Below are 26043 nucleotides of genomic sequence, written 5' to 3'. Positions count from 1 at the left end.
TTTATGCTTTACAGTTGTCTTCAGCACCTAATGGTGTGGACTAAGAATATACTGTATGTCACTTTCATATCATTGTAGGAAAAGGTAATGTAATGTAGATAGATATAATAGACTTGTTTTTTGTGAAATGAAATATCTTATACAACAGAATTCATTTGTTTTATCCGTGTTGTGCAGTTCAGCCTTAATCATGAATAATTCCAATTATTTGAAATGGTAAGTATCTCAAATGATTATTTGTGTACATGATTAATGTTTCTTCTTATTTCCTCAGAGTGAATGTAAGATATCAAAAGAGAGCAAGACTTGAATTTGGCACAAAGCTTGGGATGAATTCACCTTTCTAACATGGGGCCAAGCAGACTCACGTCACGTGTATATCAGCGTCATTTACTTCAGTTATGTGCCAGTGCTGTTGTGCATACTTTTCCCTGCACTTCAGTCATAAAATAAAAAGACATAGTTCATGAAATATGGTTAGTGATGTGGAGAAATAGGTATTTTTTCAAATTCATTGAACATGTGTATTTTTATAACTATACTCTGATATATAGGAATACTGCATAAATTCATATTAATTGGTATTACAACACAAAGAAGATTAGTTGAAAGAAGTATTTATTGGGTAATTTAGTCATATGGTCATATGTACATTTATTATGAACTGCCTGAATATCTTTTATATATATAAAATTTCCAATGTATGTATAGTCAATTGCATAATTTATTTGCCAATAATTTATAACTGTGATAAAGGAAGAGGCATCTAGATAGAAAGGGACAACACTGAATAAGTGATGTGTTCATAGGTTCAGATAGGTTAAAGGGACTGTATGGGAAAATGTTTAAGTCTGGAGATAATTTGAATGCTAAAAATTAAAGCCTGCAGCCACAGGCTTGTTGGAGTATGATTGTAAGGAACAAAATATCAGTACTTTTTAACTCATCTTGAGTAGATTAGTTCAGGATTTACCACCGCTGCATTTCATCCAATAATTCAAAGGTGGGTGTTGACCCAAGTTAAATTTTAGTCCCACTAATATACACTTCCTCACTGTGTGTAGAATAACTTCACATGCAGAGAATGTTTCTCATCAATTTGAGCTTCTCACATGTCATTGGTTATGTATTTATTTATTAGATGAAATCAGTAAAAACTCATTCACTTGAAGATAAGTGTCATTTCAATTAATACTGGTCTTCATGGATAGGAAAAGACATACAGTATATACTCACTCATTGTTCCCAAAGCTCCTGAGGAAGTAGGGTATTCTTACTTGGCTCTCACTTTTTCATCTATATCACATAATTCAATGATCCTCCAAGGAAGACATGAAGTCCCAGAGAGTGCTTCCTTTAGATAGGCAGATCTTCTCTGCCACATGGTATTACCTCCATTTTGCTCATAGTAGTACCCAGTCAGTAATTATTCGTTTGTAAGAAATTTTGTTGGTTTTTATGTAAATGAATGTAAATTTAGAAGAGTTGTTGTAAGAACCAATGCAGCATTACCTGCATCTTACCCAATTTTTGCTATACTGTAACTCACTGAGGAGGAACCTATTCATTTACTGTTAACCTAAAAGTTATTTTAACAGAACTTTGGATATCTGATGACCTTATACATTTTTGTCATGGCTGTAAATTGATTATTTTGCACAAGAAATGAATATTTTATACTCTTACCAATTCAGGAACTGTAGTGCGGTAATAGTAATAAGAAATTTAGGGTGAAAAAAATCAAACAGCATGAGAAAGGGCCGTTGCAAGCTTTGTGTGTGGGGAGGAGGTGGTGAGATTGTAATGGATCAGTGAGCAGTGTGAGGAGGTGGTGTGTGGATGTACAGTTTCTGTTTTGCTAGCAGACTGTCAGTTTACAGCTTGGAGGTCTTGCCCTTAATTTAACTCTCCACCATGATTTAATGACTGATATTCTATTATGTGGTACTGTTTCATCAGTGCAATAGTTTTACTATAGGAATGATAGAACAGTTAAAAGAATAAAAAAGGAACTAGTATCAATTAGAATGAGAGATGATGAGAGGAGGCAGTGTGTATGTTGGAGGAAGTGAGAGTTTAACAGCGAGTAGTTTGAAGAGGAGGTGTTTGTGTCTTAATTTTATGTTTTGCTGATAGAGTCAGTCAGTTTGCAGCGAGGAGGTCTTGGTCCTAGTTTTTTTTTAATCTATGATTCAATGGATGCTTTGCACTAATATGGTACTGTTTTAAAAATGCTATGTAGTCAGTAATAAAATGTTTGAAAAAGAAAATAAATATGTATCAAGTGGCATAGGAGGAAACAGTATGCAAGGAGAGGATGTTATCGGTTTTACTGGTACAATAAGTCAGTAGAAAGGGGGCTCTTGAGGGTGGGCTCATGGAAAATTAAATTAGAATTAGAATTGAAAAACAAATTTCATGTGTTTAATGTTCCAGATGCACTTAATTTTCATTAATTTTGCATACAATTATCTTCATTTTGATGTTTTCTAGGTTTCTTGACATCCTGTTCTTTACTTGGAATTTGCTTATCATAGGCCAACTTAATTTAGTGGTGTTTAGTTTGTGATTTTACCTATAATTAAGATGACATTTTTATTGATATTGATCTTTTGTATTTCCTGGTTTACTTTAGGACTTTATCACTTTACCTTCCTTCTAGTGATTGTTCTGTGATGTTATTTTGACAAGATTTACAATCTTTACAACATATCTACCTAACAGTGTCAAGATGACTTACAAAAAAAGGGTCAAGTGCTACTGATAGCAGAGGTACAAAGAAAAGCCATAAATCAATTACTTTAGAAGTATCACTGAAAGTGTTAAGTCAGTTTAGAGTGGATGAAAAGTTCACCCAAATTTCAAAAGCATTAGGATTAGTTACGTTCGTAGTGGAAACTGTATATGATATGATGTGAAATAAAAGACCACTCAAGATTCAGTACCTGTTAGTGCTGCAAAAGTGGCATATCCAAGTGCTGTACTGTATTAGGAAATATGTTAATACTCTTAAGTGTCTGGATCAAAGTCCTGTTGTAATGTAAGGTGCTGATAAACACTGCAATCATTCTAGTAAGTTTTGAAAATATAATAATTATATTATTTTCAATGTTGTCGACAGTTTATCCTGACAATGTCAGTTCAGTATCATGTGTTTATTGAGAATTTTTTTGTGTTCTTGTTTATTTATATTGCCTTGGAGTGAACACTGTTTATGAAGAAATGAATCTGCAAATATTTCATGGAAGTTTAGAAGAAAATGGACTTCTCTGATTGAAATTCCATGCTTATGGACAACATTTTAGGAATGTATGTATTCTGTTGTGCAGGAATAGGTGTACACCATGTTTGTTAGTATTGTGCGTATACAAAGAAAAGTGGCCATATCTCAGAATGTCTTTCATCCATTTTTTCCAGATGAATTCAGATCATATATTACCATATTCATGATTATCAGTAATTCACTCTTGACACTGTATACATTAAGAGGAAGAAGTTTTATCTTTACTTTTATCACTTGACTACTTATTTCAGTGTTTTCTCTGGAACTAAAGTTAATGCTTGATGTACTTAGAATGGATTGACCTTTTTCTTTGTGGTGTACATTTGAATTTTGTTAGTATTTCTTTAGAGTATTTAGGAAAATTTTTGGGTGATATACTTGAAATATTGTGAGTAACCGTTTTGAATATGTCTGTTAACCATGTTATTTTTCATTGATAGAACAATAGGTACAATTTTCCCATATTGTCCCCTTGATATAAGAAAGTTAATAAAAAATAGGCTGTATTGAAAGGCTGCATAATGTTTCCATCATCTAATGTCTTTATATAGCCAAGAAAAGGTTGGAAAATAGATGGAAATGAAACATTTGTACTTAAAGTGGGGTTTTACTAAAGAACCAGCTGCTGGCCAAGACGACTTTCAGTCACACCCTCAGCTTGTTCTTTTTTTGACTTCAAATGAAGGTTTTATAATATTTCTCTCACTTATTAACCAGTTGAATACATTGTGCTGTGCATGTGCCCAAAGTTCCAAACTTTCTGGGAAGACCAAGTTTTGGTGCATCTTACAAGAAGGCTTATAACCTTCAACATGAATTTGTGATCTTTCGTATTTCAGACTTGCCTCATCATTCAGAACATAGGAGAAATCCACTTAAAGGAGGTAAGTATACCATATTTGTCTTATACTAACACCACAAATTTGATTGTGCTTTCTTTGAAACAGTGGACCCATAGCGTACATTTAATAGTTCTTTGTTGCATTAGCAAGGTAGCACCAGACACAATATAACAACATGAGAATTTAGATTGTATTCCTACCATAATTAGTGGATAAAGGAATAAATTACCAAACATACGAAAAAGATATGTATTATAACTGTAATAGATAGTGGAGAGGGCTTTGCTGATCTGGTAAAACATGGCCATGAAAGTAAGAGAAACATTTCTAGAAATCAGTGGAACCTATGAAAATGCAATGCAACTGATCTGATGTGGAGGAAATGTGTTGAGCTGGAGAAAATGTGGTGTACAGTTAAGTTAAGGAAAACACTTATAGAAATCGACAGAATTTATGAAAACTTTAGCCAGGTTCCTCAGGAAAGAAATTTGCTGTATTTTCAATGTTATAAGAAAAAAAAGATTTCAGTGGTGTCCTTAAATTTGAACTTTACTAAACCTTAAGCACTCTTAATATTAACCTTCTAGATACAGCAATTACTTCCAAGGCAATCCATTAAGTGTTAATTTACGTGTAAGACTGAAGTTAGTGGTTGGTAGGCAGCCAACGACCAAGGAGGTATATTACCAGTACTTCCCGCCTGGGTATTGGGAGGGTTAGAGATGGCTGTGTAGTGAGCTAGCACTTCAGGGGTTGTCAGGTTGCACTCTTCTGACCCAAGTGGCTGTCTTTTCTTTCTGCCTCACCCACATGTGAACTAATAGCATTATGTCTACAAATATACAGTCTCTCCATATCATACATAACACCTAACTTGCACAGCTCATTTTTCATAACTAGATTTTTCTGCCATTTGTCAGAATGGTATAAACAGTAAATAGAAGTAGTAAGTGGGAATATTTAGGCTGGAGCATTAGGTAAAAACATTGGGTAGTAGTAGTAGGTAGGAATATTAGGTAGTAGTCAGTTAGGTAGGAGCCTCTGCAAACATTGTGCTAGATTTACCCTGTGCCAGTAACCTGTTAAGGATGAGGCACTAAAGGAAGAAGCAGCACTGGAGTTCATGTTATAGAGACTCTGTTGCCGAGGCCACCCCCTTGAGGGAGTTCCAGTTGGGAACAGGCATCAGAGATATAGATGGATAAAAATGAAAGTGTTATTGTAATTTCTCTCTATTTTTTAAACAAGGTATTACCACGACAGTGAAAGTAGATTCACTGTTGGGTTGTCCATATTTGTGAGACAAGGTATGACCATGACAGTTGAAGTAGATTCAGTGTTGGCTTATCCACAGTCTAAGTATTTTCCACAGGCTCATCATCTATGCTTGACCTTCAGGCTGCACAAAAATCTTGCACAAGACAACATTGGAGCAACTTCAAAGACTACTCATTTACTTTGAGTTCTTGTTCAACCTTCCTGAGGTAAAGATTTTTTTTAAGGTTGGGGATAAATCATTCATCTGAAAACTGTACTGTAGGAATGCCAACTGTGCTGTACTTTCATATAAACATTTTTTGTTGATCATAAGATAAGCTGAGATATTCCATTTTCATGGCTTACATTAAAAAGTTGTGGGAGTGCTAATTTCCTATGTTAATTGTACATATTCTTGGTCACAGGTAACTGAAAGACAAGCTGAGAAATCCCAGTAACCTGCTTTATATTAAAGAGGAGGAAGACCCCAAGGAGTGCATGTCATATTTGCAGAGGTTGAGATGAAAAGAATCTGTGGGTGCCACTGACCAGAGATGACGTTATCTTGATGCTTAGCAACAACAACACTGGGTAATGGCAGAAGTACTACTTGGGAATACTAGACAGGAACATTAAGTAGTAGTAGTAGGTAGAAACATTAGATAAGAGTAGTAGTTAGAAGTAGTAGGTTGGAATATTAGGCAAGAACATTAGGTACGAGCTTCATAAAACACTGCTACAGTTGCCCTCTGCTAGTGGCCTGTTAAGGATGAGGCACAAAAGGCTAAGCAGCAAGACTGGAGTTAACCATTTATGGAGACTTTACCATGGCCATCCCCTAGAGGGAGTTCCCGAAGGGAACAGGCATCAGAGATAGATAGGTTAGCACATACCTTCTCAATTGTCAAAGTTTCACTATAGAGTACTTTCCTAGAGTTTGATCAGGCTTATGTGGAGTATATCAACTCTATTTATTACAATTGTGTTAACTGCATATAACATACTCTTCCAGCACAGCAACAGAGTAAAGGCAAACCAGGATTAGCAACCTATGCCGTATGCCTTTCTCTTTGTAAAGCATTTCCCTGTTTATCAGGAAAGCTTTGCAAATAAAATAAAACTACATTGAGCAGTCCTGCAGCATAACTCTAGCAAATCAGGAGTAGCATTTTTTATTAAACAAAACTTTAATAGAGCACCTTTCCAAGCTGCATACATATAACTTAATTAGTGCTGCAAAACAGTATGGTGTAATCCAGCATTAGCATATCTGTCATTTTCTTTCTTAAGTCATTTTACTTTTTCTTTCCTTCATACTTGATTGTCATTTCCCACATTTGCGAGGTAGTGCCAGGAACACAATTAAAGACCACATCCACTCTGTCATTTGTAATGCACTGAAACCACAGCTCCCTATCCACAACCTTTCCATGATTTACCCTGGCCACTTCACTTGCTTTAATTCCATCCATTAACAGCATGTTGACTACTCTGTACCATATTGTTTCAGTTCATTCTATCAGTGCACATCTTTCACCCTTGTTAATGTTCAAGCCCTAATCAATCAAAATCTTTTTCACTTCATCTTTCCATTTCTGTTTGGTTCCCCCTTCTCCTTTTTACCTCCACTTCTGATACATATCCACTTTCTCTACCTTTCCTCTCTCATTCTCTATATGTTCAAATTATTTCACCACCCTCTTCAGCTCTCTTAGCTACCATCTTTTTACCACGCCTCTCTCCTACCCTTTTATTACTTGATCACACCACATATCATCGTTGCCAACACATCCACCCACCTATGCACATCATCTGTAGCCCATGCCTCACATCCATATAATATTGCTGGGACAATTATACCTTTAAACATAACAATTAATAGGTAGTAGGTGGTAGGTAACCACTGACCAGGGAGGTATATTACAGGTATTGCCTGCCAGAGTATCAGGAGGGTTAGTAATGGCCGCATAGTGAAAATGTGGGTGAGGTAGAAAGAAAAGACAGCTAAATGGGTCCAAGGAGTGCAACTTGAGAATGTGCTGGCTTACTATGCAGCTGTCATTAACCTTTCCAATACCCAGGAGGGTAGTAAGGATAATATACCTCCCTAGTCATTGGCTGCCTACCAGTAACTACCTACTGGTATTACAGCATCCACAAAAATCCTGCTCCACCTCCCCATATATTTTCAAAGGAGATACACAGCCAAGGTTTATTGTGGGTACAACCATATGATGCTTTTGAGATGAAATAATCATGTATCCAGTCACTGAGACTAGCATTTCGAATGGTGAGAGCACCAAGCAACCTGCTTGTTGTGCCTCGGGCCATCTTTGTCTCTACTTCTCCTGGCTGCCCCTTCATTTTGGGAATTTCACTTTAGGGTGATGTATTTCTTCCACCTGTACTTCAGGATTTTGGATTCTTACCTTTCTGAAGAGGAGAAAGCCCTAAGTCTCCAGGCAAGAAAATGTGGGTACACGTGAGATTTCTTTGCGCACTTGGTGCTCATAATGCACAATCAGTTAGCTGCTTGCCAGTGCTTGTGGTCCCCCTGACACCATTCCATCACCAGAACCTATCTGTGGTTGCCCAAGAAAGACTTCTGTATCAACAAATAATCTCCTAAGACAAAAAGTATTGAATTCAGCAACCCAACATTTCAGCCACCAAGCTCAAGAAAAGCCATCCAAAACTGCTGGGCTCAAACACCTATTCAAAATCGCCTGCAAAAGGACCTTCACATTCTTTCCTGCAAGTTAGCTGCTAAACCACTGCTTACAAAGGAAATGAAATGCAAATGACTCAGATTTGCAAAGAAATGCAATGACGGGTGAGCATCACTGGAATAAGATGCCAGCTAGTACGATTCATTTCACAGTGAAACACCCAGATAGTGTGATGATCTGGGTTTGCTTTAGTCATATAATGAGTAGGAGAGGGTACCTAAAAACAGAAAAGCAGTATATTAAGGTGCTCCCATTTTATGAGGCTCACGGGTATGATCGCTTTATGCAGGATACTGCCCTCTGCCATAAGGCTAGAAAGGTGAATTTGCTGAGAAAAATATTCAATTGTTGGAGGGGCCTGAGAACCCCAGACCTTGACCCAATCAAGAACTACTGAAACCAAATCAAAATCAAACTTGCTTCCAGCAACACCTCATTTAGGAGATCAAGACCCTATAGATCCAAAACATGGACAAAGAATACTTCAGTAACCTTGCTAATTCCATGTCCAGACATGTGCAGGTGGTAATCAAGGCCAAAGGAGAGATCAGAGGGTACTAAAATGTAAGTGTGGCTGCCTTTGAAAATATATAGGGGCGAAAAAGATTTTTTTGTGGAAACCTATGATCATAATTATCACTATCACGAATACACTCTGGAAAAGCATACACTAATAAACACATTCTACCATGTGTTTTTCCAAATTATATTATTATTATTTGCTTTGTTGCTGTCTCCCACTAATGTGAGGTACCACAAGGAAACAGACAAAAGAATGGCCCAACCCACCCATATACACATGCAAATATACATACCTATACATCTCAATGTACATATATATATACACACACAGACATATACATATATACACATGTACATAATTCATACTGTCTGCCTTTATTTATTCCCATCGCCACCTCGCCACACATGGAATAACAACCCCCTCCCCCCTCATGTGTGCGAGGTAGCGCTAGGAAAAGACAACAAAGGCCCCATTCGTTCACACTCAGTCTCTAGCTGTCATGTAATAATGCACCGAAACCACAGCTCCCTTTCCACATCCAGGCCCCAAAGAACTTTCCATGGTTTACCCCAGACGCTTCACATGCCCTGGTTCAATCCACTGACAGCACGTCAACCCCGGTATACCACATCGTTCTAATTCACTCTATTCCTTGCACGCCTTTCACCCTCCTGCATGTTCAGGCCCCGATCACTCAAAATCTTTTTCACTCCATCTTTCTACCTCCAATTTAGTCTCCCACTTCTCCTCGTTCCCTCCACCTCTGAGACATATATCCTCTTGGTCAATCTTTCCTCACTCATTCTCTCCATGTGACCAAACCATTTCAAAACACCCTCTTCTGCTCTCTCAACCACACTCTTTTTATTTCCACACGTCTCTCTTACCCTTACATTACTTACTTGATGAAACCACCTCACACCACATATTGTCCTCAAACATCTCATTTCCAGTACATCCACCCTCCTGCGCACAACTTTATCCATAGCCCACGCCTCGCAACCATACAACATTGTTGGAACCACTATTCCTTCAAACATACCCATTTTTGCTTTCCGGGATAATGTTCTCGACTTCCACACATTCTTCAAGGCTCCCAGAATTTTCACCCCCTCCCCCACCCTATGATTCACTTCCGCTTCCATGGTTCCATCCGCTGCCAGATATCTAAAACACTTTACTTCCTCCAGTTTTTCTCCATTCAAACTTACCTTCCAATTGACTTGACCCTCAACCCTACTATACCTAATAACCTTGCTCTTATTCACATTTACTCTTAACTTTCTTCTTTCACACACTTTACCAAACTCAGTCACCAGCTTCTGCAGTTTCTCACATGAATCAGCCACCAGCGCTGTATCATCAGCGAACAACTGACTCACTTCCCAAGCTCTCATCCACAACAGACTGTATACTTGCCCCTCTTTCCAAAACTCTTGCATTCACCTCCCTAACAACCCCACCCATAAACAAATTAAACACCCATGGAGACATCACACACCCCTGCCGCAAACCAGCATTCACTGAGAACCAATCACTTTCCTCTCTTCCTACACGTACACATGCCTTACATCCTCGATAAAAACTTTTCACTGCTTCTAACAACTTGCCTCCCACACCATATATTCTTAATACCTTCCACAGAGCATCTCTATCAACTCTATCATATGTCTTCTCCAGATCCATAAATGCTACATACAAATCCATTTGCTTTTCTAAGTATTTCTCACATACATTCTTCAAAGCAAACACCTGATCCACACATCCTCTACCACTTCTGAAACCACACAGCTCTTCCCCAATCTGATGCTCTGTACATGCCTCCACCCTCTCAATCAGTACCCTCCCATATAATTTACCAGGAATACTCAACAAACTTATACCTCTGTTATTTGAGCACTCACTCTTATCCCCTTTCCCTTTGTACAATGGCACTATGCAAGCATTCCGCCAATTCTCAGGCACCTCACCAAATTATATATGTTCCTTAAATGAATTTGTTTCTTCAAATATTTTCAACAAATTAGCTGAAATATTCTGTCTTTTGAATCCTCTATATTACTGTTATGTGTCTGACCTCTTTTTGTTTCTTCAAATATTTTCAACAAATTAGCTGAAATATTCTGTCTTTTGAATCCTCTATATTACTGTTATGTGTCTGACCTCTTACATTTTTCAAATTAATTCTTTAATATTATTTAACATTCCCTTCAAATGCAAACAAGAAAGTTGTACTTGTTGCAGCCATTTAGTTTATGAAAGCCTTGCCATTCCATTCACTCATCGATGCACTTCCTATTCATATTAAAACCAATTCTAATTCCATGTTTTTTGTAACATTGCAGACCTAATTGCATCTTGTTGCGAGCTAGATCCAGCCTGTAAGCCTGCTTTGCCCACCTATGCTATAGAAGGAAGCTGTAAGTAAAAAAAAAAAAAAAAAGCAAAAGATAGAGAAGGGCTGACTTATGGAGCAGTAAAAGAGATATAGAGAGCCATATATGAATGTTATTTATGTGTGGTTTCAGAAGTGGTAGAGGATGTGTGGATCAGGTGTTTGCTTTGAAGAATGTATGTGAGAAATACTTAGAAAAGCAAATGGATTTGTATGTAGCATTTATGGATCTGGAGAAGGCATATGATAGAGTTGATAGAGATGCTCTGTGGAAGGTATTAAGAATATATGGTGTGGGTGGCAAGTTGCTAGAAGCGGTGAAAAGTTTTTATCGAGGATGTAAGGCATGTGTACGTGTAGTAAGAGAGGAAAGTGATTGGTTCTCAGTGAATGTAGGTTTGCGGCAGGGGTGTGTGATGTCTCCATGGTTGTTTAATTTGTTTATGGATGGGGTTGTTAGGGAGGTGAATGCAAGTTTTGGAAAGAGGGGCAAAAATGAAGTCTGTTGTGGATGAGAGAGCTTGGGAAGTGAGTCAGTTGTTGTTTGCTGATGATACAGTGCTGGTGGCTGATTCATGTGAGAAACTGCAGAAGCTGGTGACTGAGTTTGGTAAAGTGTGTGAAAGAAGAAAGTTAAGAGTAAATGTGAATAAGAGCAAGGTTATTAGGTACAGTAGGGTTGAGGGTCAAGTCAGTTGGGAGGTAAGTTTGAATGGAGAAAAACTGGAGGAAGTAAAGTGTTTTAGATATCTGGGAGTGGATCTGGCAGCGGATGGAACCATGGAAGTGGAAGTGAATCATAGGGTGGGGGAGGGGGCGAAAATCCTGGGAGCCTTGAAGAATGTGTGGAAGTCGAGAACATTATCTCGGAAAGCAAAAATGGGTATGTTTGAAGGAATAGTGGTTCCAACAATGTTGTATGGTTGCGAGGCGTGGGCTATGGATATAGTTGTGCGCAGGAGGATGGATGTGCTGGAAATGAGATGTTTGAGGACAATGTGTGGTGTGAGGTGGTTTGATCGAGTAAGTTATGTAAGGGTAAGAGAGATGTGTGGAAATAAAAAGAGCGTGGTTAAGAGAGCAGAAGAGGGTGTTTTGAAATGGTTTGGGCACATGGAGAGAATGAGTGGGGAAAGATTGACCAAGAGGATATATGTGTCGGAGGTGCAGGGAACGAGAAGTGGGAGACCAAATTGGAGGTGGAAAGATGGAGTGAAAAAGATTTTGAGTGATCGGGGCCTGAACATGCAGGAGGGTGAAAGGCGGGCAAGGAATAGAGTGAATTGGATCCATGTGGTATACCGGGGTTGACGTGCTGTCAGTGGATTGAATCAGGGCATGTGAAGCGTCTGGGGTAAACCATGGAAAGCTGTGTGGGGCCTGGATGTGGAAAGGGAGCTGTGGTTTCGGGCATTATTGCATGACAGCTAGAGACTGAGTGTGAACGAATGAGGCCTTTATTGTCTTTTCCTAGCGCTACCCCGCACACATGAGGGGGGAGGGGATGGTATTCCATGTGTGGCGAGGTGGCGATGGAAATGAATAAAGGCAGACAGTGTGAATTGTGTGCATGGGTATATATGTATGTGTCTGTGTGTGTATATATATGTGTACATTGAGATGTATAGGTATGTATATTTGCGTGTGTGGACGTGTGGGTATATACATGTGTATGGGGGTGGGTTGGGCCATTTCTTTCGTCTGTTTCCTTGCGCTACCTCGCAAACGCGGGAGACAGCAACAAAGCAAAAAAAAAAAAATTTATAGGAATGCTTTCTTATGGGATTCAGATTAAGGTACGTACAGATCATACATTTATTTATTAAATTACAATAAGTGTGAAGAATTGAGAGGAAATTAAACCAGATTTTATACTTGTGAAGGGAAAGCACATCACCAGAGCTACCCATTGAGCAACTAAAACATAAGATCAAGTATTTTAGTAAAACAAGGATACTTAATCTAATGTTTGCATGTAGCAAATAAAATTAAAAATATGGAGCAAACAGTGGATGACAGCAACAATAGTCTTTGGAAAGCTGACTATTGTATCTAAATGGAATGCATATATTCACAAAAAAAGGGTTACACTGAGAATAAACTGAAGATGCTTCAGCTTAAAACTAATGCTATCATCGAAAAATATGAGTATTAATGAAGCCTAAACACATGACTGAAAAGCTTAAATGAGAAACAAAATATGTTACAAAGTATAATTTACAACATTTCATAAGATATACCTTATAATGAGAATTCACAAGTGTTTCCAAGGTAGAGTTGCCGATAAGATCACAGCATGATTAAGAATAAGTTTAAATACAACACCTCATCTATTCTTTGCTAGGTACACAGTACAAGTAAAGGGTTTCTGGTACAGTAAAATTTCCAATTTACAAAAAGGCATGTCCTTTTCATGAGCAACCATCAATTTACATGAATGTAAAAATTAGTAGTTCAACTCGATATATTTGTGACAATATTACAAATAATAGTCAAGTTTATACGTATGCAGTCAACTAAATTCCCAAAATTTCAATTAAAAAATACACTATATTTATATATATATACATATCTCACAAATACTTTATCAACAGCCAATTAACTAAGACTACTTTTACCTCACAGCAATTCTTTATCTAAGGCAATGTTTGGAACCCCTGATGTAATGCAGATACAATATGTAACACATTTTGCCGTGAAATATATTCTTTGAAAATTGTTATAAAGTAGCAAAAAATAAATGATGGAAAAAGAGTAGGACAGGAAGTTCAATTCCAAGGGAACATATATATATATATATATAATACCTCACCAAGGTACTTCAATATATCCAAATTTAGGTACATTTAATAGTATTTACATTCATAGCCATTTACCCTACTGTTGACTTGACTTTAACTAGATATGAATTCCACATTGGGAAATATGCCCAAAATTGAGATTCCCTTCATATATATCTGGTTGGTATGCAAAATAGTTTACAAGGAGTTTTAACTACTTTACCTAAACTTTGCCTTTTGAAACATTTAAAAAAGTTTACTTGCATATATAAAGGATAAACTTTCTATGGGTAAAAAATATTTTGCAAAGGACTTTATATAACGGTTAACAGTATATCAAAGGTACCATCAAACAAAATTATAATGTTTTAGGGTATAAAAACCATTCTTGTCTTCATAGAAATGCTCTCACTTTCTAAGTGAAAGAGAATGTTACAGAATACATTATCAGAATTCCTTGAAGAAATAAGCAATATCACATCTTCATCTAAAAATCAGCATCTATTACAAGAATGGCTTTGATATCACATATACTGGTCTACATAAAACTTTGTTTAGGTTGCCATCGATATATCTCCGTTCCCAACAGACAATAACTAGGCTAACGTGTTTATGGCTGCACAACGAATATTTACAGATCTTTACGTAGAGAAAAGATACTGCAACCCAATAATTAAAGCACAGTGACTTTCATAAGTAAAAAAGCAAGAGTGCTATGCTTTCTTTTTTCATGCAGCAAATTTAAAGCTACACATCATTGCTGAAGGTTGTTGATCCACTCTTCCCAGTGTTTCTATTTGCACTCTGGATTATTATTAATTATTATTTTTATAATCTACAAGATGCAATTACTGTTACCTTTCTTTCTAAGAGCTGCAGTTATCATTGACAAATAGTCATTTTTCACACACCATATTAGTTTACAAGAAAATATCAAACTTATTCTTTTATATGTGATGAACACAGGGACAGACATAGAGATTCTACCTAGTGGCTTTGTTGGTGTATATCCTAATCTTTGCATTACTTTTCACTTTATTAAGAATTAAAGTGAAATAACCTCTCAGAAGTACTGCCGAGGTGTCACTTAACATTTAAACCTCAGAATGCAAAGAGTTTATACAACCAACACATTATATACAGAGTTGGAAGATGAACATCAACATTTATCATACTTACTACAAGATATTGCAGGGTAGAACACTCTCATCACTAGATTACATGAGGCTTATTCATGACAGAGATACAATCATAAAGTTATCTTAAAGCTTGCCATCAAATGTATATATACTGGCAGTTAAGAGCTTTTCACAGTCCACCAATACGGTTTCCTATGTACAGCTTTGAATAAAAATATTTGTAGTTCCTCCTAAAACTGCAGAATAACTTTTACAGTAAATAATGCTTGTACATTTAAATGTTAATTTCCAGTTTAAAATTTAATCATGGTTTACATTTCCAATATTATGATAGGCAACAAGTCAGTCTTTATTCATTCACCTACATGGAAATCTTGTCTCCAATCCTGACATCCTTCCTTCCTAAACATGTTATCTGGTACCATCACTTCATGTAAAGAATGGTGTACATGACAAGGGTATGAACAAAAGAGAAAACCATATTATGGATTAAAAACTCCATCCTTATGAACTGCTACATTTTGTATTAAATGAATTATACTCGAGTAATTTCCACTAACAAATACCAAATGTTTACAAAAGTAAAAATGAACACTGAATACAGTACAAAAAAATACTAAATTTACTATTTATAAAACAAAACGGATTCAAATTTTACGACTGACCTGAGTTCTTGACGTTCAAAATTAAATTAAAGAAAAACCTCAAAGATAATAGTACTTTACAGAGAAGAGAGCATTTTTCATTAAGTACTGATTTCAAACCCTTTCAAAAGGTTTCTATAACAATAATGAGGAATTTTGAGGTTAATGCTACACAATTCCTCCATCACTGAGAAAATGCTTGAAGAAATACCTACAGAAGATTCTGTGTGCACCATCTTGTTTTTAATGCATGAAAAGGCAATACTGACATGTAAAATGGGAAATAAAATAAAATATTGCATATTCACAATCTGTTTTTCAATAACATTGAAAAATTTCAGTATAAAAGTAATGTCTGCAACTGTAAATGTTAATCAGAGATTTTGAAGCAATCAACACAGAAAATGTTAAAATTGAATATAAAGACAGCACTCTAATATCAACAATCTAGAGAAGGATGAAGAGCATATGAGCTGGACTTTCTGAATCTGCACTAAACTGTTTTGGCAGAGTCAGTTGATAGGTATCAAATTTAGCATCCTCCACATAATTACAGAAGAACCAGATACCATCTATTTCTACTGCGATTGAACTTTTATCTGGATTTATCTTAAACAGTAAGTTTTGTGGCTCTAAAGAAAATGCACTATCACAAATTCATAGAAAATATTCAGCTAAAATATCTCAGTATGCCAGAATCCTACATCACCATGAAAAATTATTTTTAAAGGAGCATACCCAAATAAGGCCGAATCAAAGTGCCATCATCATGCCAAAGAATGGAGAAAATGGCAAGATGAACTTTAATAAAATATCTTAATTATGCAAATATGTGAGCTAACTGCATAAAAATCTTTACCTACCACAAGGCAACTTTGGAGGAACCTCAAAGACTTACCTTCCTGTGGTAGGGATTCATTTTTTTCAAAGGCTGGCGGTAAATCTGTTAACTGGCACTCAAAACTGTACAGTACGAATTCCAACTATAAATTACTTTCACATGAACATTTTTTTGTAGGTGATCATTAGACAGGCTGAGATATTCCATTCTCCTGGCTTACATGAAAAAGTTCTAGGAGTGCCAATTTCCTATGTCAATTGTATACATTCTTTGTCACAGGTGATTGTAAGACAGGCTGAGAAATTCCAGTCTCCTGGCTTATATTAAACAGGAGGTAGAGCCCAAAGAGTGCACATCTTATCTGCAGAGGTTGAGATGAAAGAAAAATCTGTGGGGTGCCACCGACCAGAGATGACCTTATCCTGATGCTCAGCAACAACAACACTGGGTAATGGCAGTGTCAGGTCACCTAGGAATGAAAAACAAGTCGAGTAATTAGACAGGCATGAGGTGAATTAAGAAAGCAAACAGTATCTGCCTTATGTGACATGATCTGGTTAAGAGGTAAATTTTGCACCCAATTCACATATCTTCTCAAGTGCTAAAGTTTCACCATGCAGCACTTTCCTTGAGTTTCATCAGGCTGATGTGGAAATGAACATACCTCTCTATCTATCTATATATCTATCTATCTATATATCTATCTATCTATCTTCTTTAACATTCAGTAACAAAACTATTGGTAAAAAATAACACAAACCTAACTTCGAAACATACTTATTACACTACTTCACCGCAATGTGGTGAATTATGTTATATGCTGGAGTGCTATGCTAGACTTTTAACTTCTGTGGGCTATCTTCTTGTTCCAATGAGCAGGTTGTTTGGGGAAGGAGGTATTATCATAATCATCATTACTATGAATACTATCCACAATTAATTATCCTTTCTCATTGCTATAAGCAGCAACAAACACTTCAAAATCTATAATTTTTTGTCTGTTATGGCTGTTTACTTTCTTAAAACTTTGAAGCTCATTTTCTCGAAATTTAAATGTGATGCACTCATCACTGTAGTTCTTTAGGCCTCATGTCAGAGATTAAGTCCCTCTCCTCAAACAGCACCTTGTTACTCCATTTAGCTAATATATCTAACTTTCCCCTTCACAAATTCTTCCAGTTTTTCATTCAATTCATCCAAAGAGACAATATCACCAATGTAAAACATCCAACTTCTTCAGCAAGTCTTCTACTTCCACCTTAGAAGGTAAAGTACTAGCCAAGACTGCCTAATCCATTTATATATATTCTACATAATAATTGTATTACAATAATCTTTAACACCTTATCCCCATACTTTGCTGGTCATGGTTCAGGCAAAGTGCTCATCAATCCATTCACTACGTCAAGCAGCATTTCCCAAAAGTAGACACCAATAAAACTAACAAATTTTCTTGTGAATCTATCTTGTGCTCCATCTATCGATCAATATCTTACGCTCATTCCTCCTTGAGAACTCCTATCCAGGGGGTGACCACAGGAAATTCCTTAAACTTACACAACTCCACATACACTATGAGGGGTGCCCACAGGAAAATCCTTAACCCTGCATGACTCTGTCACATACACTATCATACTCTTATGTACTTTTCCCCAAATATCATACGTTCCATACGTGAAGGTGGTTTTAAACATTTTCTCAGCAATCAGTTAGAGTAAAACTGGTTGGTACTCAATAATGTGCATCAATAAAGCCACACTAATCACCTTTCACTTTACTGAAATATTGTCTTGAATCTTCTACGTTGCTATTAAGATACCTAACCTCCAACATTTACAAAACAAATTCTCTATAATGTTTAACATTCCTTTAAAATGTACCATATCAAGTTATGATTGTTGCATCTATTCAGTTTATGGAAGTCTTCCCATATTTCTCTCACTTATTTGCCACCTTTGAGTTCTCTGTATGATCAGTCTCCCTCTGACTATACTTTTCATCATTCCCTTTTTCTTCTTAAACAAAGAGTAGGTACTTTAAGCTTCTACCGCTTTTTAATAGTAGCCATCATAGCACAGACAGGAACATACCCTTATTAAGTTACAGCTCCTTAAGTGTTTGTTAAAATGTGACATTAAAAAGAAATTCAAAGCAATTCTTCCATTTCTTATAAATACTATTTGGCTTTGATATCACTTCTACATCTCTTACCATCTTCATTTCACAATACTGTATCCACCTACTACTACTACTACCCTTTTCCTAAAATCACCAACATGTTACCTTCATTTTCCAGACATCTACAAGTTATTTAACTGGTACCACAATTTTTCTGATGTCCAAAATGGTCCAAAACAGTCATTTATAATAATACTGGTATAATAATTTTTCAATTCAACATCTCCCTTCTAAACTTCCTTCTAAATGCAGCAAACTTACCTTGCAGGTCAGTTAGGACAAGTTTGTTGTCATATCCAGCAGTGAGTAGATAATACGCAGAAGGTGAGAATCTGATAGAGCGAACATCTGAGGAATGGGGCCGGAAGGCCTGGATGCATCGAGAGCCTCGCACATCATACAGAGAGCAAACAGAATCCTCATGGCCCGTCACAAGTAGTCGACCACTTGGGTCCACACACACTGAAGCCACAGGAGCACCCTGTTCCATCAAATAGACTTTAATCTTCTATTCATCAAAAATTTGCTCCTAATTCTTTGAATGTTACACTGGGGTATATAAAGGAAATACAGTAAAAGCCTATATAAATACCAATTACCTTGTACTACTCTCTCCTTTATTGGTATAGGAGGTTACCAGCATACTGCCTCAGTTTCAATTTTTTTTATCCAATGTACTAAAGCAATCAAAATCTTCTACACTAAAACTATGATCAGCTATATATATATATATATATTTTTTATTATTTTTTTTATTATACTTTGTCGCTGTCTCCCACGTTTGCGAGGTAGCGCAAGGATATACATACGTCCACACACGCAAATATACATACCTACACAGCTTTCCATGGTTTACCCCAGACGCTTCACATGCCCTGATTCAATCCACTGACAGCACGTCAACCCCGGTATACCACATCGCTCCAATTCACTCTATTCCTTGCCCTCCTTTCACCCTCCTGCATGTTCAGGCCCCGATCACACAAAATCTTTTTCACTCCATCTTTCCACCTCCAATCTGGTCTCCCTCTTCTCCTCGTTCCCTCCACCTCCGACACATATATCCTCTTGGTCAATCTTTCCTCACTCATTCTCTCCATGTGCCCAAACCACTTCAAAACACCCTCTTCTGCTCTCTCAACCACGCTCTTTTTATTTCCACACATCTCTCTTACCCTTACGTTACTCACTCGATCAAACCACCTCACACCACACATTGTCCTCAAACATCTCATTTCCAGCACATCCATCCTCCTGCGCACAACTCTATCCATAGCCCACGCCTCGCAACCATACAACATTGTTGGAACCACTATTCCTTCAAACATACCCATTTTTGCTTTCCGAGATAATGTTCTCGACTTCCACACATTTTTCAAGGCTCCCAGAATTTTCGCCCCCTCCCCCACCCTATGATCCACTTCCGCTTCCATGGTTCCATACGCTGCCAGATCCACTCCCAGATATCTAAAACACTTCACTTCCTCCAGTTTTTCTCCATTCAAACTCACCTCCCAATTGACTTGACCCTCAACCCTACTGTACCTAATAACCTTGTTCTTATTCACATTTACTCTTAACTTTCTTCTTCCACACACTTTACCAACCTCAGTCACCAGCTTCTGCAGTTTCTCACATGAATCAGCCACCAGCGCTGTATCATCAGCGAACAACAACTGACACTTCCCAAGCTCTCTCATCCCAACAGACTTCATACTTGCCCCTCTTTCCAAAACTCTTGCATTTACCTCCCTAACAACCCCATCCATAAACAAATTAAACAACCATGGAGACATCACACACCCCTGCCACAAACCTACATTCACTGAGAACCAATCACTTTCCTCTCTTCCTACACGTACATATGCCTTACATCCTCGATATATATATATATATATATATATATATATATATATATACCTTTTTTTTTTTTTTTTTTTTTTTTTTTCCCCCAGAGAGGGAACGGAGGGGGGGGCCGGGTGGGGATGTTCCCTTGGGGGCCCAGTCCTCTGTTCTTGGCGCTGCCTCGCTGACGTGGGAGGTGGCGAGTAGTATGAAGAAGAAAGACCTACAAACACATGTACATATTGATGCTTACTGCCTTCATCCATTTTTGATGCCACCCCGCCTGATAGAAAGCATCATAATTGCATAAAGGATAAGAAAGAAGGTAACACATGCACCTTATTCTCCCCCACACCCGATCACCTCCCTGTGTCGGCAAGGTAGAGCTAGGAAACAGATGAAGAGAGGCCACATCCACTCACATTCATTCTCTAGCTGTCATGTGTAATGCACCAAGGTCGCAGCTTCCAACCCACTCCCAGGCCCCACAAACCTTTCCATGGTTTGGCCCAGACAGTTCACATGCCCTGGTTTAGTCCATTGACGGCAAATCAATCCCAGTGTACTACATTGTTCCGGTTACTCTTTTCCATGCACACCTTTCGCCCTCCTGCTTGTTCAGGCCCTGATCGCTCAGAATCTTTTTCACTTCATCCTTTCACCTCAATTTTGGTCTCCTGCTTCTCCTTGATCCCTTCACTTCTGATGCTCATGTCCTCTTTGTCAACCTTTCTTCACTCATTCTCTCCATATGGCCAGATCATTTCAGCGCACTCTCTTCTGCTTTCTCAACACACTTTTTATTACCATATGGGGAGAAAGAATACTTCCCACGTATTCCCTGCGTGTCGTAGAAGGCGACTAAAAGGGGAGGGAGCGGGGGGCTGGAAATCCTCCCCTCTCACTTTTTTTTTTAATTTTCCAAAAGAGGGAACAGAGAAGGGGCCCAGGTGAGGATATTCCCTCAAGGGCCCAGTCCTCTGTTCTCAACGCTACCTCGCTAATGCGGGAAATGGCGAATAGTATGAAAGAAAAAGAAATATATATATATATATATATATATATATATATATATATATATATATATATATATATATATATATATATATATAAAGTTAGTGTTTTAAGCAATACATTTCCAATCACATTTTGGCTCGAACACAAAATGCCTCCATTGCAAACATGCCCCTGGTATCATCAATTATGTCTGTGGCCTTCTACATAACACTAACTGCATCTGTCACCACTATCTGGATGCATCTGTCACCACTATCTCCTCCTTATTTCCATATTCTCTGCCACATGTTCTGTACAGCCCTACCATCTCATTAGTTTTTCACCCATTCACTTTTCAAACAATTTCTTCACACCAAATACCTTTCTCTCATCTTCATTCTCTACCATAAGTATCCTTCTAATTATATACAACCTTACCAACATATTACCTGTCACATGAGCATCTTAACAGCCATTCATTTGTGCACCTTTCTACCGATTTCTTCTAACTAAGTCTTTCATATACGTACATATCTATTTATCTATAATGACTGGGGGATGTATAAAAGAAAGAAGCAGGAGGTCAAGAGAAAGGTGCAAGAGGTGAAAAAGAGGGCAAATGAGAGTTGGGATGAGAGAGTATCATTAAATTTTTGGGAGAATAAAAAGATGTTTTGGAAGGAGGTAAATAAAGTGTGTAAGACAAGAGATCAAATGGGAACATCGGTTAAAGGGGCTAATGGGGAGGTAATAACAATTAGTGGTAATATGAAAAGCAGATGGAGTGAGTATTTTGAATATTTGTTGAATGTGTTAGATGATAGAGTGGCAGATATAGGGTGTTTTGGTCGAGGTAATGTGTGAAGTGAGAGGGTTAGGGAGAATGATTTGGTAAAAAGAGAAGAGGTAGTAAAAGCTTTGCGGAAGAGGAAAACCAGCAAGGCAGCTGGTTTGGATGATATTTGTGTTCGCGTTAGTGAGGTAGTGCAAGGAAACAGATGAAAGAATGGCCCAACCCACCCACATACACATGTATATCCACACACGTACATATACATACCTATACACCTCAACATATACATATATATACACATACAGACATATACATATATACACATGTACATAATTCATAGTCTGCCCTTATTCATTCCCGTCGCTACCCCGCCACACATGAAATGACAACCCCCTCTCCCCGCATGTGCACGAAGTAGCGCTAGGAAAAGACAACAAAGGCCACATTCGTTCACATTCAGTCACTAGCTGTCATGTATAATGCATCGAAACCACAGCTCCCTTTCCACATCCAGGCCCCACAAAACTTTCCATGGTTTACCCCATACGCTTCACATGCCCTGGTTCAATCCAGTGAAAAAGCATGTCGACCCCGGAATACCACATCGTTCCAATTCACTCTATTCCTTGCAAGCCTTTCACCCTCCTGCATGTTCAGGCCCCAATCACTCAAAATCTTTTTCACTCCATCCTTCCACCTCCAATTTGGTCTCCCACTTCTCCTAGTTCCCTCCACCTCTGACACATATATCCTCTTTGTCAATCTTTCCCCACTCATTCTCTCCATGTGACCAAACCATTACAAAACATCCTCTTTTGCTCTCTCAACCACACTCTTTTTATTACCACATATCTCTCTTAACCTTTCATTACTCACTCGATCAAACCACCTCACACCGCATATTGTCCTCAAACATCTCATTTCCAGCACATCCACCCTCCTCCGCACAACTCTATCTATAGCCCACGTCTCGCAACCATATAACATTGTTGGAACTACTATTCCTTCAAACATACCCATTTTTGCTTTCCAAGATAACGTTCTCGACTTCCACACATTTTTCAACACTCCAAGAACTTTCGCCCCTCCCCCACCCTATGATTCACTTCTGCTTCCATGGTTCCATCTGCTGCCAAAGCCACTCCCGGATATCTAAAACATTTCACTTCCTCTAGTTTTTCTCCATTCAAACTTAAATCCCAATTGACTTGTCCCTCAACCCTACTGAACCTAACAACCTTGCTCTTATTCATATTTACTCTCAGCTTTCTTCTTTCACACACTTTACCAAACTCAGTCACCAACTTCTGCAGTTTCTCACCCGAATCAGCCACCAGCGCTGTATCATCAGTGAAAAACAACTGACTCATTTCCCAAGCTCTCTCATCCACAACAGATTGCATATTTGCCCCTCTTTCCAAAACTCTTGCATTCGCCTCCCTAACAACCCCATCCATAAACAAATTAAACAACCATGGAGACATCACGCACCCCTGCCGCAAACCAACATTCACTGAGAACCAATCACTTTCCTCTCTTCCTACACATACACATGCCTTACATCCTCGATAAAAACTTTTCACTGCTTCTAACAACTTGCCTCCTACACCATATATTCTTAATATCTTCCACAGAGCATCTCTATCAACTCTATCATATGCCTTCTCCAGATCCATAAATGCTACATACAAATCTATTTGCTTTTCTAAGTATTTCTCACATACATGCTTCAAAGCAAACACCTGATCCACACATCCTCTACCACTAATGAAACCACACTGCTCTTCCCCAATCTAATGCTCTGTATGTGCCTTCACCCTCTCAATCAATACCCTCCCATATAATTTCCCAGGAATACTCAACAAACTTATACTACTGTAATTTGAGCACTCACTTTTATCCCCTTTGCCTTTGTACAATGGCACTATGCAAGCATTCCGCCAATCCTCAGGCACCTCACCATGAGTCATACATTCATTAAATAACCTTACCCACCAGTCAACAAAACAATCACCCCCTTTTTTAATAAATTCCACTGCAATACCATCCAAACCCGCTGCCTGGGGATAGGGGACAAAGAATACTTCCCATGTATTCCCTGCGTGTCGTAGAAGGCAACTAAAAGGGAAGGGAGCGGGGGGCTGGAAATCCTTCCCTCTTTTTTTTTTTTTTTTTAATTTTCCAAAAGAAGGAACAGAGAAGGGGGCCAGGTGAGGATATTTCCTCAAAGGTCCAGTCCTCTGTTCACACTACCTCACTAATGCAGGAAATGGCGAATAGTATGAAAAAAAAAAAATCCAAACACAATCAGAGATAACAGTATTCATAAATACTGTATACTCAAGGCTTGTCAATCTATATCAGGGCCCTGCAATTCACCAACATGCATCAACCACTTACTGGTTTTGTTGGCGTGGCTGCAGGTGTAATAACATTAACACAGCCTCTAGTTCGGAGGTCCCAGAAACGCACTGTTCTATCCTGTGAACCAGACACAAACATTGCTCCTCCCCATGTGTGTAGAGCAAGGATATGACCTACAAAAGGATACAGAAAATTTAAGACCAACACTTTCCACTATGAAGTGAAATAAAATCTTACACTGTACCATGAACCATTGTCCCATTGTATAGATAAAACAGCTTCAGTTTAATTAATATATAAAAAGATTAATCCCTTTTCATTTAGTCTCGGATCTCATACCTTTCAAAACTTTTTTAAATAAAAACATTTAATTCAATAACCTAAAGGCCAAAAGATACCAAATGACTTTCTCTTCCTCCATCTTTGTCAAAGGTTTGTTATCCACAATGAAAATATGCTCCATTACAGCATGGGAACTTAAAAATGTAACATTCAATTTACTCAAATTTTCAAAATATGTGATTGTCTTTTACAATATCAATTTTACTCACCTGTATGTCCTGAGAGAGCCTGAAATGGGGTACCAGTTGCACAGTCTGTTACATATATCTTGCAGTCACCAGCACCACCAGAAATGAGAAGGGATGACTTGTTACTTGAATCTTCTATGAAGCACATGTCCCTTACTGTTCCATCATGCATTGTGAGCTCAATTTCTTGACCTGAACAAGGAATACCATTGTTCAAATTAAACAGTTTCAGTTTAATGAATAATTAAATAATAAATCCCTTTTTGTTTAGCTATCATATATCCTGTTCAACCTAACAACCAAATCAGTTCAATGCTACTGCCTACAGAATTCACAGAAAATATCTTTACCCACACACACACACAGTATAAATAGGGGATGGACTGCAGTTGGCCTAAGTGTTTTGTGTGGAAGTTTGATAGTTGTCAAGTCCAGCTGCATAAGAATTTACTTACCCCTTTAACTGCTATGGGTATCAACTAATGCCTGCACAAGCAGGGTGTTATCGATGTCAATTAACACTCATGATTTACTAGTACAAGTTGGCTAGTCATTGATGGCTACCAAACACAGGATAAGTCATTAGAGCTGTCTGGAGGCGTCAGTAACCTGCCAGTGACCACAGTTGACAGTCACATGCCCTCTAATGGAAGTTGCCACACTGTGGTGCTCACTGCTGTACACCTATCACTCATACTTAGGTTCGGCCATCCAGTAAACAATGTGCTTTTCCCAAACTAAGAAAACTTGTGTGTGTGTGTGTGTGTGTGTGTGTGTATATATATATATATATATATATATATATATATATATATATATATATATATATATATATATATATAATTATCCCTGGGGATAGGGGATTAAGAATACTTCCCACGTATTCCCTGCGTGTCGTAGAAGG

General features: G+C 37.9%; 2 protein-coding genes and 1 long non-coding RNA gene across 18 annotated transcripts in view; 2 read left to right on the top strand and 1 right to left on the bottom strand.

Annotated features, from left to right (window-relative positions):
- Nucleotides 1-4022, top strand: part of l(2)k05819 (transmembrane protein 94-like protein l(2)k05819) — an 85000-nt gene extending 80978 nt beyond the window's left edge. For all 5 annotated transcript variants that reach the window (XM_071666526.1, XM_071666529.1, XM_071666525.1 and 2 more), the window contains one exon: nucleotides 275-4022. In XM_071666526.1, coding sequence (XP_071522627.1) covers nucleotides 275-347 — 73 coding nt within the window. In that variant the 3' untranslated portion in view covers nucleotides 348-4022. The remainder of the gene's footprint in view (nucleotides 1-274) is intronic.
- Nucleotides 4023-4182: 160 nt separating this feature from the next.
- Nucleotides 4183-15578, top strand: LOC139751263 (uncharacterized). The gene is made up of 3 exons (XR_011713319.1): nucleotides 4183-5609; nucleotides 5808-5973; nucleotides 10980-15578. It is a non-coding gene; the product is annotated as an uncharacterized lncRNA (long non-coding RNA).
- Nucleotides 12831-26043, bottom strand: part of LOC139751258 (WD repeat-containing protein 47) — a 184781-nt gene continuing 171568 nt past the window's right edge. For all 12 annotated transcript variants that reach the window (XM_071666536.1, XM_071666538.1, XM_071666533.1 and 9 more), the window contains 4 exons: nucleotides 25161-25331; nucleotides 24646-24782; nucleotides 18873-19092; nucleotides 12831-16902 (listed from right to left, as the gene is read on the bottom strand). In XM_071666536.1, the coding sequence (XP_071522637.1) occupies nucleotides 16757-16902; nucleotides 18873-19092; nucleotides 24646-24782; nucleotides 25161-25331 (674 nt within the window). In that variant the 3' untranslated portion in view covers nucleotides 12831-16756. The remainder of the gene's footprint in view (nucleotides 16903-18872; nucleotides 19093-24645; nucleotides 24783-25160; nucleotides 25332-26043) is intronic.

The sequence above is a fragment of the Panulirus ornatus genome, chromosome 11 (genome assembly GCF_036320965.1).
Source record: "Panulirus ornatus isolate Po-2019 chromosome 11, ASM3632096v1, whole genome shotgun sequence".
Lineage (NCBI taxonomy): Eukaryota > Metazoa > Arthropoda > Malacostraca > Decapoda > Palinuridae > Panulirus > Panulirus ornatus.
This window is presented reverse-complemented; position numbering and strand designations above follow the sequence as displayed.